The 17,739-nt window shown below is 40.7% G+C and overlaps 1 protein-coding gene across 1 annotated transcript; it reads left to right on the top strand.

The window, feature by feature from the left end:
- Positions 1-1,255: 1,255 nt before the first annotated feature.
- Positions 1,256-12,458, top strand: LOC308337967 (calcitonin receptor-like; the record flags this gene model as incomplete). Its single annotated transcript, XM_080831521.1, has 3 exons — positions 1,256-1,474; positions 2,192-2,233; positions 12,198-12,458. Coding segments are annotated over 3 exons (522 nt in total), but the record flags the coding sequence as incomplete, so codon positions are not given.
- Between the last annotated feature and the right edge of the window lie 5,281 nt (positions 12,459-17,739).

Below are 17,739 nucleotides of genomic sequence, written 5' to 3'. Positions count from 1 at the left end.
AATAAATCATCAATTAAATTTTAAAACAACCTTGGTTTTGAAATTAATCTCCACAGCCAAAAGCAGTTTGGGACCCACTGCAATGGCTAATATTAAAAAGTGTGAGCATACCAAGAGTTGGCAAGGGTAGAGAACAACTGAATGCTCAGCGAGAGCTAGAGGGAACGTAAAATGAAGCCACTTCTTTGGAAGACAGTTTGCCAGTTTCGTATAAAGTTAAATATACATTTACCATATCAACAGGCAGTTCTACTCCTGGGTACTTACTCAAGAGACACGAAAACATATGTCCACACAAAGACTCGTATACAAATAATCATAGCATGTTAATTCGTAATAGTCAAATTGTGAAACCTTGCCAATTTCCATCAACAATAGAATGAATAAACAAATTATGTGTATTATCCATGTAATGGAGTACTACTCCGCCATAAAAAGGAATGAAATGCCAATATACACAACGTGAATGAATCTCACAGATAATATGTCAAACCAAAGAAGCCAGGCATGGAAGAGTACATACTGTATAACACTCCACTTCTGTGGTAATAGAAATTAGTGATCGATTGAGGTGGAGGGGTTGTTGAAGCAGGAGAGAACTTTCTAGGGTAATGAAAATGTCCTTTTCTTGTTTGGAGGGGTTGCTACCCAGGTACCTACATTTCTCTAAACTTCTTGAACGTAAACTTAAAGTCTCCAATTTACTGAATGTGGCTTACACCTGAATGAAGTCATGTTCTTTAAAAAATGTTATTAGAAAGAAAAGAGGGCTGGGATAGCTGTCTCCACTACATAAACTTTAGAGATGAATTCTTCAGTCCTCATTTCACTTTCTGGGAAGTAGTCCTGCCTAAGGGGAAAATCTCCATAATGAAATGACCAGAAATCAAGATCTAAAAGTGTCGGTTATGACTCTCCTTCGTAAAAAATCATAAAAATCAAAGTGAAGAATGAACCACTCTCATTGGAATTAAACCACTCTCATTGGAATTAAACTTAATTTATTTACTTATACAGGAAAAAATGTTTTCTCATTTGGACAAAAAAAAAAAGGAAACGTTAATTCAGGTCCAGAGAGGGTCTTTGGTTTTACGGCTGCACCCGGTAATGCCGAGCTTATTACACCAACTCACAGGCCGTCTCTCCCGTCCTGTGACATCTGCTCCCAGGATGAGATAAACAAGAGTCAAGGAAAGCAGTCATCCTTAAGTTGGCCGGACCTGGATGATTTGCTCATAATGTCACATCTTTGCAGGTCAATTTCTTCTTCCTGCTCAACATCGTCCGGGTGCTCGTGAGCAAGCTGAGGGAGACCCAGGAGGCGGAATCGCACATGTACCTGAAGGCGGTGAGGGCCACTCTGATCCTGGTGCCCCTGCTCGGAATCCAGTTTGTCGTCTTTCCCTGGAGGCCTTCCAACAAGATGCTTGGGAAGATCTACGATTACCTGATGCACTCTCTGATTCACTTCCAGGTAAAGAAGCCGGTGTTGTATTGATCAGCTGTTTGCTCAGCTAGTTGACGTAGGCAGAAGCACTTCTAAGGTCCATCTGTGATCAGAAGGACCTTTGCAAATATATATAACCTGGAAGGGATACAGCTTCTCTCTCTCTCATTACCTGTTTCCCCCTTTTATTTTTGAATCTCAAAACCGAGGAAGGAAATGGGGAGGGTGAGCTTTGAGAACACATCTTTCTGAGGACAAATACTTGTCCAGGGACGGACCCACTGCACAGTACTGAGTACTAAGGACAGAGTTTCTATTCCCACTGTCCTTTCCACCTTTCCCTCCCCTATCCAGTAGTTTGAGGGAAAGCAAATTTGTTTTGCCTTTATGAGGGGGAGTTTTGAAGATCAACATAACCACTGCCAATCAGTTTCCCAACCTGATAGTCACCAGTCAACAGTCACAGTCACCAATGCCGTGAAAACACAGGGCAGAGAGGCAGATGTTCCTGTCAGTAGGAAATGTCTCCAATGGACCCTAAGCTGGAAGCTGTACCCCCTTAAACTAGAATATTCTTATAATGAAGAACTGAATATGAGTGTGCTAGTAATTGTCTTTCATCGAGCCTTGATTTGCTAACGCAATAGTGAAATGCTCCTCTTCAGGCTGTCTATTAATATTGATTCCTAAACAACATAACGCACCCAAAAATAATCTCAGTTCTATTTTTCCTCCTCTTTTAAGGGATTCTTTGTCGCCGTGATCTACTGCTTCTGCAACAACGAGGTAAGCGTGCATTTCACATAATACCATCACTCGTTGATATAAAGCCAGCACTTTACAGTTCCCAAAGGGCCTCTGGTCACATTTCATTTGCTCTCACTTCTGCAGTTGACCTCATGGGGTTTCGTGACATACAGGATCATGTATTTTTCCACTACTTCACATGAATCTTATCTGTGTTTCTATGGGAGAATTGTAGATATTACCCACATGGGCAGCTATGTTCTGATTTCATTGCATGGCATCTTAAGCTGGTGAGTCCCTTGAGCAGCAAGAGTGGGAGCTATTCTGGATTCTCCTAGAAAGAGAAGTCATGCTGCCATTCTTTTGGAAGACTCCGCTCCTCACTGGGGCTGCGCCAGGATCCAGCCAGTGTGAACTGGTTCACTGCTTTCTTGTCCTGTTGCTTGGTGCCAGTGTCATACCACGTCTTTGACATTGTGGCAATCCTCCTGAAGTTAAGACCCCAAAAAGAGCCTCAAATAAGTAATTTATTATCTGAATATTTAGCTCAGGGAAATCTAGAGATCCACATGGCCAGTGTTGTCAGGGGGCGGTTAGCCAGAGTGCCCTTTCTTGCAATGAAATCTTCTTGCCTGGGACCCGAACTGTGAAGTAGAAACACAGAGCTGCTTACTGTCCCTGGGAGTGCAAACTGGTGCAGCCACTGTGGGAAACAGCATGGAGGCTCCTTGGAAAATTAAAAATAGAACTGTCACATGATCTGGTAATTCCACTACTGGGTATTTACCCAAAGAATATGAAAACACTTATTCAAAGAGATATATGTACCCCTTTGTTTATAGCAGCATTATTTATAATAGCCAAGAAATGGAAGCAGCCCAAGTGTCCCTTGATGGATGAATGGATAAAGAAGTTCCGGTACATACATACAAAGGAATATTACTCAGACATAAAACAGTGAAATCTTGCCATTTGCAACATATTATGTTAATTATACTGGAATTTCTTTTTTAAAAGTGGAGCTGCTTAAATTTGTACCAAAGAAGACCCAAGGTTTCAAGAAACATAGTTTGTAAGTTCCCTCATTTTTCAGGTGAGAAACCTACACTCTAGGAAGAACGTGTGACTTGAACAATGTCACAATCATAGTTCCATAACCAGAACTAGAACCTAGATTTCCTGATTCTTGATTAAATGAACTAAATATTCCACTGCACTGGAATATTTATATTTATATGTCTATAATTCCTCCCTGGAGCTTTGTTCATATTCTTTTTCTAGTTATATAACACATGAATTGTAATGTGCAGTTATTTTTTATCATTTAACATTGACCCCTATTTAGAATAATTCTATACCAAGGGAAAATAACATTTGGTTAAGAGATCAACAAACGTATGATTTTCCTGTTAGTAATTAGAAAGGTGTTCTAACCAGAATCAATAGATCTTTAATTCTCTACTCTGTATTTCTTCAGTTAAACAGGGAGCACCTATAAGATTTTGCTGTTCTATGACGTATTATTTATCTCCAACCTTGTCACTGCTTTACAAGATTTTTGTCGCTCTCATTCTGCTTTTTAATTGGTACATTTTATTCCTCCCTTCATCCATTCACCCATAAGCTCATTCCTTCATTCAGCAGAAACAGATTGTCCATTCACTATCACTAGGGGCTAGGCTGAAGGCCTGGGGTAGAAATGAAAAGTCACCCTTCTGCTGTCAGCTGTTAGTGTCTCTTTGGTTTTTTGTTTGTTTTAAGAACAGCAAAAACTAAGTAAATAAATAGGGTTTAGGGCATCCCATCTTTATATCAATTTCTATGAATGTATAGTCTGTCTTTTAAGTTGTTTCAGGTGCCATACAAATAAATTTTCCCACCTAAAGCAATATCTCTATAGAGCTAACATAAAAATCAGGTTCAGAAGGGGGATACCTTGAAAACACGAGAGGATTGCAGGCATTTGCAAAAATACCTCAACCCTTCCTCTGTTTTAACCATGACGCTGTCTTTGAAGCATCAGGCATAGAAAGCAAGCCAAGAAGTCTTCCTAACAATTGAACGTTTCTATTTCATTTGAGTATGTTATCTCTGCTTTTCAAAGCCAAGAAACCATCTCCATTTTAATTAGGATTCTTTTACCGGGGAAGCTACCAGTGTGACGTTTCTAATAAGATAGAAATTTTGTACTGTGCCAAATGTAACATCACAGCCCCATGAATTTTAGGTTTGCGGCTCTCCACTGGGCCTTCTGTGAAGGTGCTGTCTATACCCCATCAACCCGGCAGGGCACGCAGCCCTGCGGGCGGGTCTCGAAGCTGCCACTGCCACTGCCGCAGAGCAGTGTGTGGGCTTGCTGGGAGCACGTTGAGTTTTAGCAGAGATCAAGGGGGCTGAGATGGCAGCTAGACAGTGCAGAAGGAGGTTTTCATTTTCATTTCTTACCTGCATGTTGTCAGTGATTCCCATTATGGAAATTATTCAAATACCGACAGATAGACTAGAAGCAGGGAAGGAATTTGGAGAATGACAGGAGTAGAAATCAGGAAGCACCCACGAGGGCATGCTTATGGATCACATATTTCCTACAAGTCTTCCAAGAGTGTGGATGTTGACCATGTATTATTAAGTATGTAAGGGACCTCAAAGAGATGATGACAGCTACAAAGATGCCCAGCGGTTCCGAGTCGCATCTTAAAAATGGAGAGAGCACCAAGACAGTGGATGTTCTCCCTTTCCATGGGTCTTGCTATTGTCCATGCACTGTGGGTTAAATCGTTTGTTGATCAAAGTAGCATGATCAGACAGATCTCAATTTAACAGTAACAGACTGGAGTGGATGGAAATTACCACTGCTTTTCTTTGTTGTAACTTGTCTTGCTTTGGAGAGCCCATCCCACCAGCTTCTAAGAGACAGCAGTCTCTTTCTAGAAAATATTTGGTTCCAAAACCTTTATCCAAAGGTGCAGTTGGTTGCCCCTGCTGACCCTCAGGGTGGCTCCCTCACTTCTGAGGAGCCTAGAGATCCTTTTACTGTTCGCCTCCTTGACCAGGCCCCAGCCTTGTTCTGCCACACCAGTTCTTTCTTCCACCCACCCAAGGAGCCCAGAGGGTCAGCCTCCTTTCTTCACACCGTGAAGGGCCGATGAGTCTGCCTTTAGCACATGTCATAGCCATTCCCACTCCACCGCTCGGGCACCAGCTTGGACATAGTACCAGGCCAAGTGTGGGACTTCTTTACATGGCTGTCAATTTCTAGACCTGTGCTCTCGGAATCAAAGAGAAAGACTTGCTACACTGGGGTGTTTCTATGGTTCCTGCTTTCTGTCTTCTCCCCATTTCCCCAGATATTCCCGCCATGAAGGGGAAATGCAAGGTCATTTGTGTCTCTGTATATCTCTCTCCCTCTAAGGACTGGAAGGGCTTTGTACTCACCACTGCTCCTTCCTATCCTCAGGGGACTCTCCCTATGCTATATCCTGCGTGTCCTCTATACCATGGCTTTTAGTAAAATTCTATTTCCAGTGTAGTATGGTTTTCACTTCATAATGCAGAGATAAGCCTTTCTATTTAGAAATTCTTTTTCTCACTCAATAAAACCTGGTTTTCAAAGCTATTGTCCTTCTAGAGACTCAAGAAAGTCAGCTTTGAGACTCAAAGCTAAACAGTGATTTCTTTGTTCTAGACCAGTATTCTCAAACTTCCATGTGCATCAGAATTGCCTGGGAAAGTTTGTTAAAACATAGGGTGCTTGACCCCTCTCAGAAGAGTTTCCTATTCAGTAAGACAGGGATGGGGCCTGAGAAATTTGCATTTCTGACAAGTTTCCAGGTGATGCTGATGCTGCTGATCAGAGAACACACTTTGAGAACCCACTCTAGACAAAATCTAATTTGTTCTTCAAGCAATGAATGGCCATGACTTAATGAACGAGGGAGTTGCAGGGCAATGTTATTTAGGAAATATAATAGTTAAATATTTTCAAAAACATTAACCTTATCATAGATGATATTTATTTGTTGGTGTCTTCTAGAACAAGAAAGCTTCTACAGACTAGAAGAGTACGTAGTGAACGGGAATTAGAAAGCCTGGTCTTATGATGATCATGAAGTACCCAATTTACCTCAAACTGTAGGGCATGTACATTCTGTAAGAAAAAGACCAGTAAAGATAATGCTCCAAAAGGTGAAAAAAATATCAGTGACAACTTTATGAATAATATTCAGAAGCATCCCTCAGCATCTAATTAACAGGGTTTAATAGGGGTTCCACTTCAGAAAGTCATATAAAAGCATTTAAAGCATACCTCCAAGTGGATCTAAAGTGTTTTTAAAGTTCATGATTTTTAATCTTAAATTTCGATTGCAGCAGGCCTGTTGAGTTGTGGCATCAGCAAGTGAAGGTGTGAGGGAGCAGGTTTGAAAATCTTTCTATCCAATGGATCAAAACTCCTGGGAATAAATCCCACCTTCCACTCAACAGTATATAACTTCTGGTGCTTATGCTGAACTTGAGGAAAACAAAGGCCAAAGATGAAAGCATTCAAGTCCAACTGCGAAGATTCTGACCTGATTTTCTTTTTCACAAATGTAGAAACTGAGGCCCAAATATACCAACCTCATATAGATGGTTAATACTAGAACCAGGTGTAATACTTATGACTTCAAACCATCAGACCAGGGCTCTGTTTTTTAAAGTGGTTAATAAAGAAACTGATATAATTAGGGAAAATGTAAAGTGATCTGTGTTAATTGCTTTTATAATGAGTGATGAATCTATATAATTCAAAACTTTGTATGTTACATTTATCACATTGGCAACTCCTAACATTTCTGATGCTTTTCAAGAGCAATGAAAAGTCTCCATGTTTTTTTGTTTTTTTTTTTTCCCAAACAGATTCAATGCCCTTATTTTAGTGATCAAAGCAGCAGCAAGCTCAACCTGTGGTATTGTAGGAGATAACTGCCCTATTAAACTGTAATTATTCAAGTGTCTTTTACATCCTGCTAAGGGCCTATTCTTATATGTGTGGTTTACAAATTGAAGCAGATTGCCATCTCCACACAAAAGAATAGATTATCATTCGGGAATGCAATTATATAAGGCTATGAACATTTCTGTAATAATAATAATAATATTGAAAACATAAAATAGGCCTCAAACCCTTTGGCCTCATGATGGGCAGGGTACTTCATTAATACGCATGGATATGCCAATGGGGATTTTTTTTTTTTTTAAATGTGAGGAGAAACAAAGCCCTTTTTTTTTTTTTTTTGTGGTCCTCTGGGCACTTTTACAAACTCACTCTAAACTTAGACTGTCTGCTGCTTTGGATACCTCTAAATATCTGTGTAAGTTTTAGCTATAAAGACAGTGTTGGTATTTGAGAGATGCTGAATCCACGGAAACTGTCGATTCCCTTTGTCTGGGGACATCGCTTCTCCAAAAATATGCTGAAGCAGTATATTTCCTAATGCCTCAACAGGGCATTTGACGGTTCCTAGATTATAAACCTGGCATTTAAAGCATTAAGGACCTACATTTAATAGACAGTCTGACCCAAATAAAACCATGCCATCTCTTGGCTAGTCCCAACAGAAAAATAAATGGTACAGAAATCCAAAAGAAATCCAGGAAGTAGCAAGCCTGGGCCACGGAGCACTCTGTGGAGACCCAGTGTAGAATGTATGAGATCAGAAACTATGTGTGTCATTGAGAGGTCTTTGTATTTTCTTAGCACTACCACCCTCCAAAAAAGAATATGACAGAAGGGTTTCATTTTAGTCTGAAGACTTGAGGTCAACATCCTGCCGTAATAACAGTACAATAATAGCAATAATAACAGTAGCCTCCCTGTGTAGTACTTTAAAGCTTAGATGCCACTTTGATATATACTGTCACAATTTAATCCTTCCAACAGCAAGGTGAGGTAGAAGAATTGGATTGAAGAAAGGAGCCTCAAAGAGGTTAACTATCCTACCCAAGATTACAAGGCTAATGTGGGCAGAGTGAGTTTCTTGACCCAAAGTTCAGTCCTTTCTTTCATGGCATCGAATGAGACCCAGTGAAATGATGCTATAGGTGGAAAAAGAACAGAGAGGTGGTGTGATGTGACCCAATGACAGTCTTCCTTTCCTGCCCATCTGGTTGCCAACAAGTGCCTGCTTCTGCTCATTTCCAAAAGTAGCAACTCATTGGAGCTCAAGAGCAGTTCTCAAAAACACACACCATGGCATGAGAGAAGACCTAGCAACAGCTGTAGGTGATCCGACACCCAGTGGCTTACGGTTTACCTCTGGAAGGAATTCAAGTTCTCAAGTGATTCTAGGTCTCATATCAAAACCCATGAAAGAACATTTCAATTTCTCCATTAGGTTTGCCCTACATGCTTTCAGCTCCCCACCCTGGTACCACCGGATATCAGTGCACTAATTATGGTAATTAGTGATCATTTTCTTGGCTGAAAGAGTTATGAACTCATTCTAGAATGGATGTTGACAGTCAGTCCACAAGTATTTGTTGAAGAACTGCTATATGCCCAACAGCATGACATGTTCTGGGAATACAAAAATGAACAAGACATGGTTCCTGCTTTTTAGAATTTTCTTGTACAGGAGGAGAGAGAGACACAGCAAGTCACAATGAGGTAACGCAGTAAGAGCAATAATGAGTATAGGTTACTGCAACAAGAGCACAGAGGAGAGACTCCTGACTCTGTCTGTATCAAGGGGTCAAGAAAAGTTTCCTGGAGAAACAGAGTTGAGTCCTGAAAAACAAGTTTGGGCACCAGTGAAGGGTGGGAGAGGGCCATTCCGGTCAGAGGGAGCAGCATGAGCAGAGAGACCTGATGGGAAGAAACAATATAGCTGGTGGAGAGAGACAAGCAGTTTGTTAATTTTGGAGAATTCAGGTCAAGGCCATAAATGGCTTAAAACCACTCTGGCAGAGAGATGAGCCAACTCAGACAAAAGCAGTAGAATGATGGGAATTTTCCACTCCTGCCCCTGATAGCAGCTCTGTGCCTGGTGTCTAAGTGCTCTTACAGGACCTGAATCCCTTCTATCAGTGCTGGCTGGGTGACTGAAATAGAGGCATTTGGGGTAAATAGCTAAAGGACAAAACCATCAAACCAAGATTTCAGGTCACTCTGGGTATGGACCAAATTCCTTCTGAAGAGAATAACCCCAATCCAGTTCAGCCCATTTGGAGTATGTCCCCCTACTGCTGTTTTGAATGGCAGCAGCCGAGTGCAGGAAGCTGGTGTGAGCAAGAGCACATTGTTTCAGTAAGAGAGAATAAATGGACCCAATCCTTCAGACTTTGTCTTCTCTTTGTGTCTTGACCTCTAGACAGAAATGTCACAGAGGGGGAACAAATTAGTCAATGCTCAGTTATTCAGCACTAAATGCAGATGAACTGTCCTAATTGCTTTTCTTCTTTACTGTTTCATTCTTCCTCATCTCTGCCTCTTCTATTCCTCCAATCCATCCTGTCCCCTCCAGCTGTATTACACCTTCCATCTGTACCTCTTGTACTAATGTGCTTAGGAAACCAAAGGAAGCAGAACACTTACATGAATCAATTTTCAACCAGTAAATAGCCCTAATAAAGAACTAGGCCGGATAGGAGCCTGAAGGTGCCAGACTATCAAAAGGGAGATACCTGACTCTCAAATCCAGCCACATTGACTGGCAGAACCTTGGAGGTTCTGGGGGTGGGGTCAGTAAGGGGTGAGAGGTGGTGGGGGGTGGGGTCAGTAAGGGGTGAGAATGGGAGAAAAAGTAGGAAATTACTGCTGCTACACACCAACACCATATGAGGTGATTCAAATAACCTCAGTAAATCTTACTCATAACTGAATTCGCATCCTGATCTCCTTTTTACAAAGGAGAAAAGTCTAAGAAAGAAAAAAACAAAAAAACCAAAAAGACAAAAAAACCTATGCAGGCAACAAGCTGGGACCCAAACCCAAAGAGCACAGTCTTTGGAGTCGATGTATCAACACTTAATGCTCTCATCCTGCCTAAGCAATGACCACAAGAAACAAATTCTATTTTCAGTTCAGTTCAGAACTTGATGGTCAGCTGTCTACAGTGTGTACTGTGGGCAAGCACACGGTCAGGAGCCACGAGCTTCCCCTGGTGTGGTGGTTCCACCACATTCCAGTGGTTCTGACCCTGGACATGTTACATAACCTCAGCCCCCATATGTAAAGTGAAGGGAACAGTAGCCATTAAATCAGCAGGATTAAATAAGTTCATACTAATCAAGAGCTTGGAAAATGGCATGTGGTAAGCCCTCAGAAAATAACAGCGACAGCTCCAACTTTTCATGCTGTCCATGACCCTCCGTACGTCTTTTGTCAACACAAGGTTTGGCTACAAGGTACACAGCTTGACCATGGCACTTAAAGTTTTGGTCTTTGTCTCTTTTAAATAAAATTAGATAGATGCACATTAGAGAGTACACTCACTCACACACTCATCACCTCCAAAAAACTAAAAACACAGAAACAGTCTGTTGCCACAATAATCCCAAATGATCGGATTACCAGTATTCCAAATGATCAGATTACCAAATTTGTCTGCCATTTGTCTTCTTGAACTTGATGGCTGCTCTGCTGTATGAAAAAGAGCCTCTCTTCAGTGACAAGTTTCATACCCTCTTGTCTTTGATGAATCATTTGACTGTTTTGCCTTTTTCTGAGTAAAATATTTAAAATGTTATGACAAATACTAATAATTATTTGGAAAGACTGTTCTGCTGTGATACACAGAAAATGTATTTGCCACAGAAATTATTCAGCCTTCTATCATGCGTATCGGTTTATAACATTAATATGGTGTACTATCATTTATATCTTCTTTTAGATTCATACAAATTCGGCTCTTCACAATTAACTCGTTACATGCTTTATTTCAGGTCATACTGTTTCCAGATTCCCCCTCCTATGCCCCCATAATGGTTAGGTCTTACATTCAAGTTCGGTAGCAAAATAACGAAAGATGTCTTCATAAATCGATGCAAATATTTTGTATAAAAGCATATCTCCTGTACTGAGCCACAGAAAATCAGAAATGTAGAGTAGATATTGCAGCAATAATCTCTATTTCAGTCTTGCACAGCTATAGAGAAAAGCCAGAAGTTAGGAGAAGACAGGGAAGATGAACTTAAAGACTAAACTGAATTCAGTTCTGGAGAAAGCAGAGCTAGACAAGCAGCGTTACTGCTTTTCCGCGGTGGTTATTGCGGTTTTCGTATTTAGAGCTTCCTGCCTTTAGCAGCTTCTCCTTCTCTACTATACAGTTTATCATATTTGTAAAGCAAGTTTGGTAAGTTTGTTTACATATTAGAAGTTTTTTCATAGGAAGAGATTGAAATTTTATTCTTGAAAGCTTCGTACTCCATTAACCAGAGTTTTATCCGGGGCGCCCCATCTCAAGCCATGCTGGAGAAAGGAATATCCACAGTATGAAGCCCTTATAATGAACCCCCGGGCTGTGCTGTGGTATATGCATATGCATATGTATATGTATGTGTGTGTGTGTGTGTGTATATATATATGTATATATATATACACACACACACACTAATGTGTTTAGGTTTAGATAAAAACTTCTGCATTATCAGAGGTGGTAGCAGATAAAAACTTTTCAAAAATCTTTTCCTCTGATAGGACACCTATACCATAACGGGTATAATAAAACCAAGGCAATTTTCATTCATTGGACAGGAGAGCTAAAGAAGAGACTTTTGCTCAAAAAGAGCAAATGACCTTGCCAGTGGTAGCTTAGGCAAGCAACTCGTTTCTCTGACTTAAAGATTCTTCTCCCAAGATGGTATATATTCCCCAACCAGAGCGTGTATACTGCAGGGTCCTTTGGATCAGAATTACACCTCAGCCTCCTTTGGCTTCTGATAAGCTCCACGAAGTGTGCCCGTAAGCTTGGCTTGGGTCGTTTCCGACAATTATACGAAAACAAGGTTCCCTTTTCTCTTTCAGGTCCAAACCACCGTGAAGCGCCAGTGGGCGCAGTTTAAAACCCAGTGGGATCAGCGCTGGGGGCGAAGGAACCCCCGCCGCTCCGCGGCCAATGCCGCTGCCGCCGCCGCCGCCGCCGCTGCCGCCGCCGCGGCCGAAGCCGGGGACATCCCGGTTTACATCTGCCACCAGGAGCCGAGGAACGAAGCCGCCAACAACCTGGGCGAAGGGGGTGCCGAGGTCATTGCTTTGGAAATCATTGAGCAAGAGTCATCCGCTTGAATGTGAAGCTAACGCAGCATCGTGATCACTGAGCCTTCATTTCCTGGGAGACAGACAGACCATCCGTTTAAAGTGATCCCCATCCTCCCAGGAGCTGAGCATATCATTTGTGAAGAATTATTAAGTGAATTTGTCCATAGTAAATCTGGAGAAAGTTATCCTTGGTACTATTGCTGTGGGAGACAGTCTAGGAATGGGGTCTCCCACTGCATCCCTTGTGAACCCCATCTTTCATCCGGGACTGAGATGCAGTTGTCTTAGTAATGCAAGCAAAGTATCCAAGAAAAACACAATTAAATTGACCTAGTTCAGAAACAGGGTGCTCCTTGTTAATCTTGAGCCATTTATAACTTTGAAAAATTAAAAGCACGGTCACTATTTTTCTTTTTAACTCTAGACTTTGAATTAGAATATTTCTGTATTTGGCTATGGATCTGATTTTTAATTTTTTTATTTCAATCAATTCCAATGTTACTCAGATGTTTTACCATCCACACAATGTAAACCGCACAAATTACATGACCTCTGCAAGACCAAGTGGCTTTCTCATACAGAGATGACTAAGAAGGTAGGGGGGAGACCTGCATTTGGCAGGAAGATGTAATGTTTTGGATGAAAAAGAAGTTTAGAGTCAATTTGCTTAAAACATTAGATGGGCCAGTTTGTTAACTGGTTTATTAATATCGTATGCTCAGCGTGGTTTTGGATAATCCTGTCCATCGAACAGGCCCTAACTGCCGTAAGGAACTGGCCTTCACATTGAATGTGCTTTGGTTGCTGACATTTATAAATTGGGAGGTCACAAAGAATCCATCACTAAATTTTTCACAAAACTGCCAAAAATATAATTTCTAGTGGAAGAGAATATTCTCTTTAAAGAGAGTTTTCCACTTTCTTAAGCTCCAGGATTTATAAAGCAAATCACTCTAAGGTTTATAATGCAGATTACCTCTTGCCCTTGGGTGCTATCTAGCAGTAAAAGATAAATTTGTTTAAGACTGGTAATTAAAAGACTCCATATAAATCCATTAACTGCCTTCCACCCAGCTTCAAAGCTTAACAAGATCTCGGTCTTTTCCAGGAAGATTCAGTAGGGCTAATTAGAAATCAGTTTGTAGTTGACCTTTTGTTTGATGCTATTAGCAAAACAGGAGGAGGAAAAGTAACTGCTACGAGTTGAACCATCTACCAGTTCATTTAAAATAAAAGTAGAGGGTCTTATTAAAGCCCAATATTATGTTCCCATATCTCTCCTTACATCCTCATCATAAAATCTTCAAAAATCCCTGAACAAACCAGTTATCGTTACCGGCACCTAAAGTTCATTTGTGGATTTGCAACAGTAATCAGAGTTACCATCATTTGATTTTGTGCTAAATGGGGAGATCCATCGAAACCCCTCAAATCTCAGATCTCATCTATGTGGATGCCACTGCCTTTCAGAGGTGATCTAGTTGTGGAAAAACAAAAAGTTGATTTGTTCTGGTTAGATATTTAGTGCACCCAAAGAAAATTATATTCCTTCAGTGAAAATGTATTTTGGATACTAAAGTGGTTTATGTCTCCTTTACTGAATGTAAGGGAGGAATTGAAAAGAAGGTATTTTTCCAATCACAGTATTTATGTAGTGGTGTTCCTATTTTCGTTTACAAACATGGAAAACAGAGTATTTGAGGCAGCTCTAGTACAAATGTGATAATATATTGCTAAATATTCTAGACATTATTGTGCTATTATAGTAGGGGCTGACGAAACAACACAGCTTACCGTAGAATTATACATAGTGCCAAAATGATGTGAACTGCTTACGCTATGTATATGTATAAATTAATACAGAGTTATGTTAAAAGCAAAAAGATGTATATGTGCATATTTTTCTACAGAAATATATTCTCATCTTTCATTCATTCATCATGTCTCCAGCTCATTCCATGGTCATTTTTTTCATTTCAGTCATGCGCGGCTAACATCCCACTTAATTTGGGTAGCAGGAAGGGGAAAGATAATCCAAATAGGTTAGAAAACCATATGTAAAAACATTGAGGTTATTGTCTTTGTCAGTGTAATCAGCTTCCATCTTCAACTTTGCTATAAACTCCAAAGCACAGTTCTCATAGCCTGGATAATGCAAAAACCACACACAACTGTTGATCTCTATGGTGTAAATTTGGGAAGCACAGCAAAGAAATCTAGGGCAAGAAGTATCCTTTTATTTGTTCTTGACTTCTTTTTTTTTTTTTTCCATTATTCTGGGACCAGACTTGAACTGTCCAACATCACATCAGATCATTAGAATTGTTACAATCATTGATTTTTAATATAGTCTGGGAGAGAGATTTAGATGGGACAAAAGGCGACTAATTAAATGTCATTAGAATGCATAAAGACCACTATTGGAAAGATTTTTAGATCCAGAAAGCATAAAATGGAAAAAATGAGGATTAAATGAGAACTGTGATAGGCAAATAAAGGGGAACAGGAACAATTTGTAGGTTCTGCACACGATTCAACCTCTGTTCTCCTGAGAGCTGGAGAACTTTTTCAGAAAAGATACATAAGGACTACGTCTTTCCCTTTGTGTCCCAATAGACGATACAGATAGATATTATTACCCTTGTGATCCTGAAAAACAAAAGTAATTTTCCATCATACCAAAACCTGATTCTTCAAGAGGACAACTTTAACTCAGATGGTCAGTTTCCCACCTGCTTTGATCCCCACTACAAAACAGACCTTTGAAAGATATCACGGTTCTTGAAAAAGGGAAAGATGTTGAAAAAGAAATGACAGAAACACTATTGTCATGGAGCTCCAACCCTGTTCATTTATCCCTTCATTCATTATCATTGATTCAACAGACATTTCATACACTTTTCATCTAGCTTCACAACAAATATTTATTAATAGTAGTTATCCTGGCAAAGTTTCTTTCCAGTGGTGACTGCTTCTTTCCTGTGTCAATGGTACAAATCAAAACCTACTAAGTGAACCATTACCCTAAAGCCATAACCACTGACATCTTTGGAGTGGAAGAACAAAGGGACCCATGCGGTTGGAACTGGTAGCTGAATGTGACCTTTCCTCTTTATTAGTGCTCGGTAGGCCAGCTCAAGTTATAAGAAACATTCTCAGAACAAGATCTCTGCATAAACTCGTTTTCTTAAGAACAAGGCCTGAAACCGTGATTCTTCCATTGGCTAGATTACCATTCAACTGCTTAACAGGGGAGTTAACGCTTTAGAGATTAAAATAAAGTTATACATGAAGAGGGGAGATCAGAAGCCATTTTTAGAAACATAGTCAGGTACACTCAGAAGTAAACTCCATTTATGATTTTGAGAGGGGAGACAAGATGGCTCACTCCTAGCTTAAGCTTACATAAGATTGATTTTAGTGAATTAATCCATAGGTAATTTACGTGTCTGCAGGGGAGCAATGGGGGAGGAAACAATAACTGGAAACATAAAAGAAAGAATGGTACGTGCCTGTGAGAGTCAAGTAACGAGGAAAAACCACCTTTGAAAAGTAAGAGCTATCCTTCTGATTATTTTTGTTCTTCGGGACATAGGAGTAACATCTGTTTACCACCTGTAAGTAATATGAAGCATTGAAGGAGAGAAAACACAGTGTAACTCAGGTCAGGAAGATTTTCTAATAACATGCCTTCCTCCATTTGGATTAGTGAGCATCTCTGAAAGATTTCAGAGACTTTCCATTATCTTAAACATTGACCAACCAGGCTCTCAGGTCACTGATCCGACTTACAGAAATTTCCACTTACAGAAATTCAATGTCTTGTCTCTAACTTTCCAGAAACCCTCTTGGCTGACTGACCAGCAACGCAGCTGCATGTCACTGCCGTCTCCTCTACTTAAGAGACTTATCTTATTTTAATTTGGAGAAATCGCTTCCCAACAAAATCTCAAAGTACTACAAGAGAAGTGCTGAACAGAAATTCAGTAAAACCAGTTGAGATGTCTTTAATGAGGGGAGGAAAGAAAATGCATTCAGAAGAGACAGGAAGTCAGTGTCCACACACCCCGCCAGACTGGCTAATCGAGGCTAGTGCGCACACAGACTTGTCTCACACAGACGCCCTGCACCAAAGCATACACCCAGCTGCGAAGTCCCAACATGTGCACACAGCATGGTGGGTGGCTACTCTCAGGGCTGCAGGCATTTCCCTCCTGTGCTCGGGCATGACAGCTTCTGCGTGCTGTCATCAGAAGAGGGGTTTTGTCAGGGGGTTCGTGTTATGGAGAGCATCCCTTAAATAGAGATGATTTAAGAAGACAAAAGAAAGGAACTCCAATCACGGAAATACCGTAGTCGATATGAATGGACTCCTAGACACTAGCTTACTTACTCGTTGTAATCACTGAAACTGGTTTTATCCCCCATTTTAGTGATGAGGAAACTAAGTGAAAGAGGAGTTAAGTAACGCACCCGCCACAGTCACACAATTAGTAGTAAGTGACCAGGCTAGGATTTGAATCAAGAGTAGCCAGTGCCTTTGTTTTTGAAACCGCCATCTTGGTTGGGTGGTCCCACCATCCTGTCTCAAAGTAAGACCATCCGTTCCCCTCTTGACTCTAAAGGATACAGATCATTGTCTCCTGTTGACCAAGAGGAGAGAGATTGTTCATAACATGTTTCTCTTTGGGTCCAAAATTAACTTAATTCATGGTCCATGGATTCCTTCAAAAAATGAGTAGTCTTTAGATGAAATTCAGCTTTCTATAGCTTAAAGGGTTTCTTCTATAGTGATGACTCCTTCTTCTACCCAGGGATATTTTTTTTTTCACACACAGTGCCAGTTTGCAGCTTTTCCATTTCAAGATATAGTCTTTGTGCAGACATTGGGGAGAAAAAACATGCTTTAGGAAATTCTCAGTGGACACCCCAGGCCTAACTTGAGGCCTGCGGCAGAGATGAAGAAGAGGAAGGAGGGCTGATTTTAGCGCTGTTTGTCATAAGACTTTCACTTACTGATTTTCAAGAAGGGAGGCCTGCACAGAAAGGACAATAGAGACCACGAACATGAACTCACCCATGGAACTCAGCATCAGGTGATGAAGAGAGGCAGAGTGGAGAAGGAAAAGGTTCGAGGAACTGTAGCACCAGCCAAGGGGGGCAAGTAGTTAGGGCTGCCGGCTCCACCTCCAGAAACTGACCCTGGAGAAACTACAGAAATGGAGGGCATATGTGCACTTTAGGAATTAACATTTAATGGGGAAAAAAGGAAAAGGAAAAAAGAAATAAACAAAAATGAAAAACTCTA

This window comes from Martes martes (genome assembly GCF_963455335.1).
Source record: "Martes martes genome assembly, contig: scaffold_419, whole genome shotgun sequence".
Classification (NCBI taxonomy): domain Eukaryota; kingdom Metazoa; phylum Chordata; class Mammalia; order Carnivora; family Mustelidae; genus Martes; species Martes martes.
This window is presented reverse-complemented; position numbering and strand designations above follow the sequence as displayed.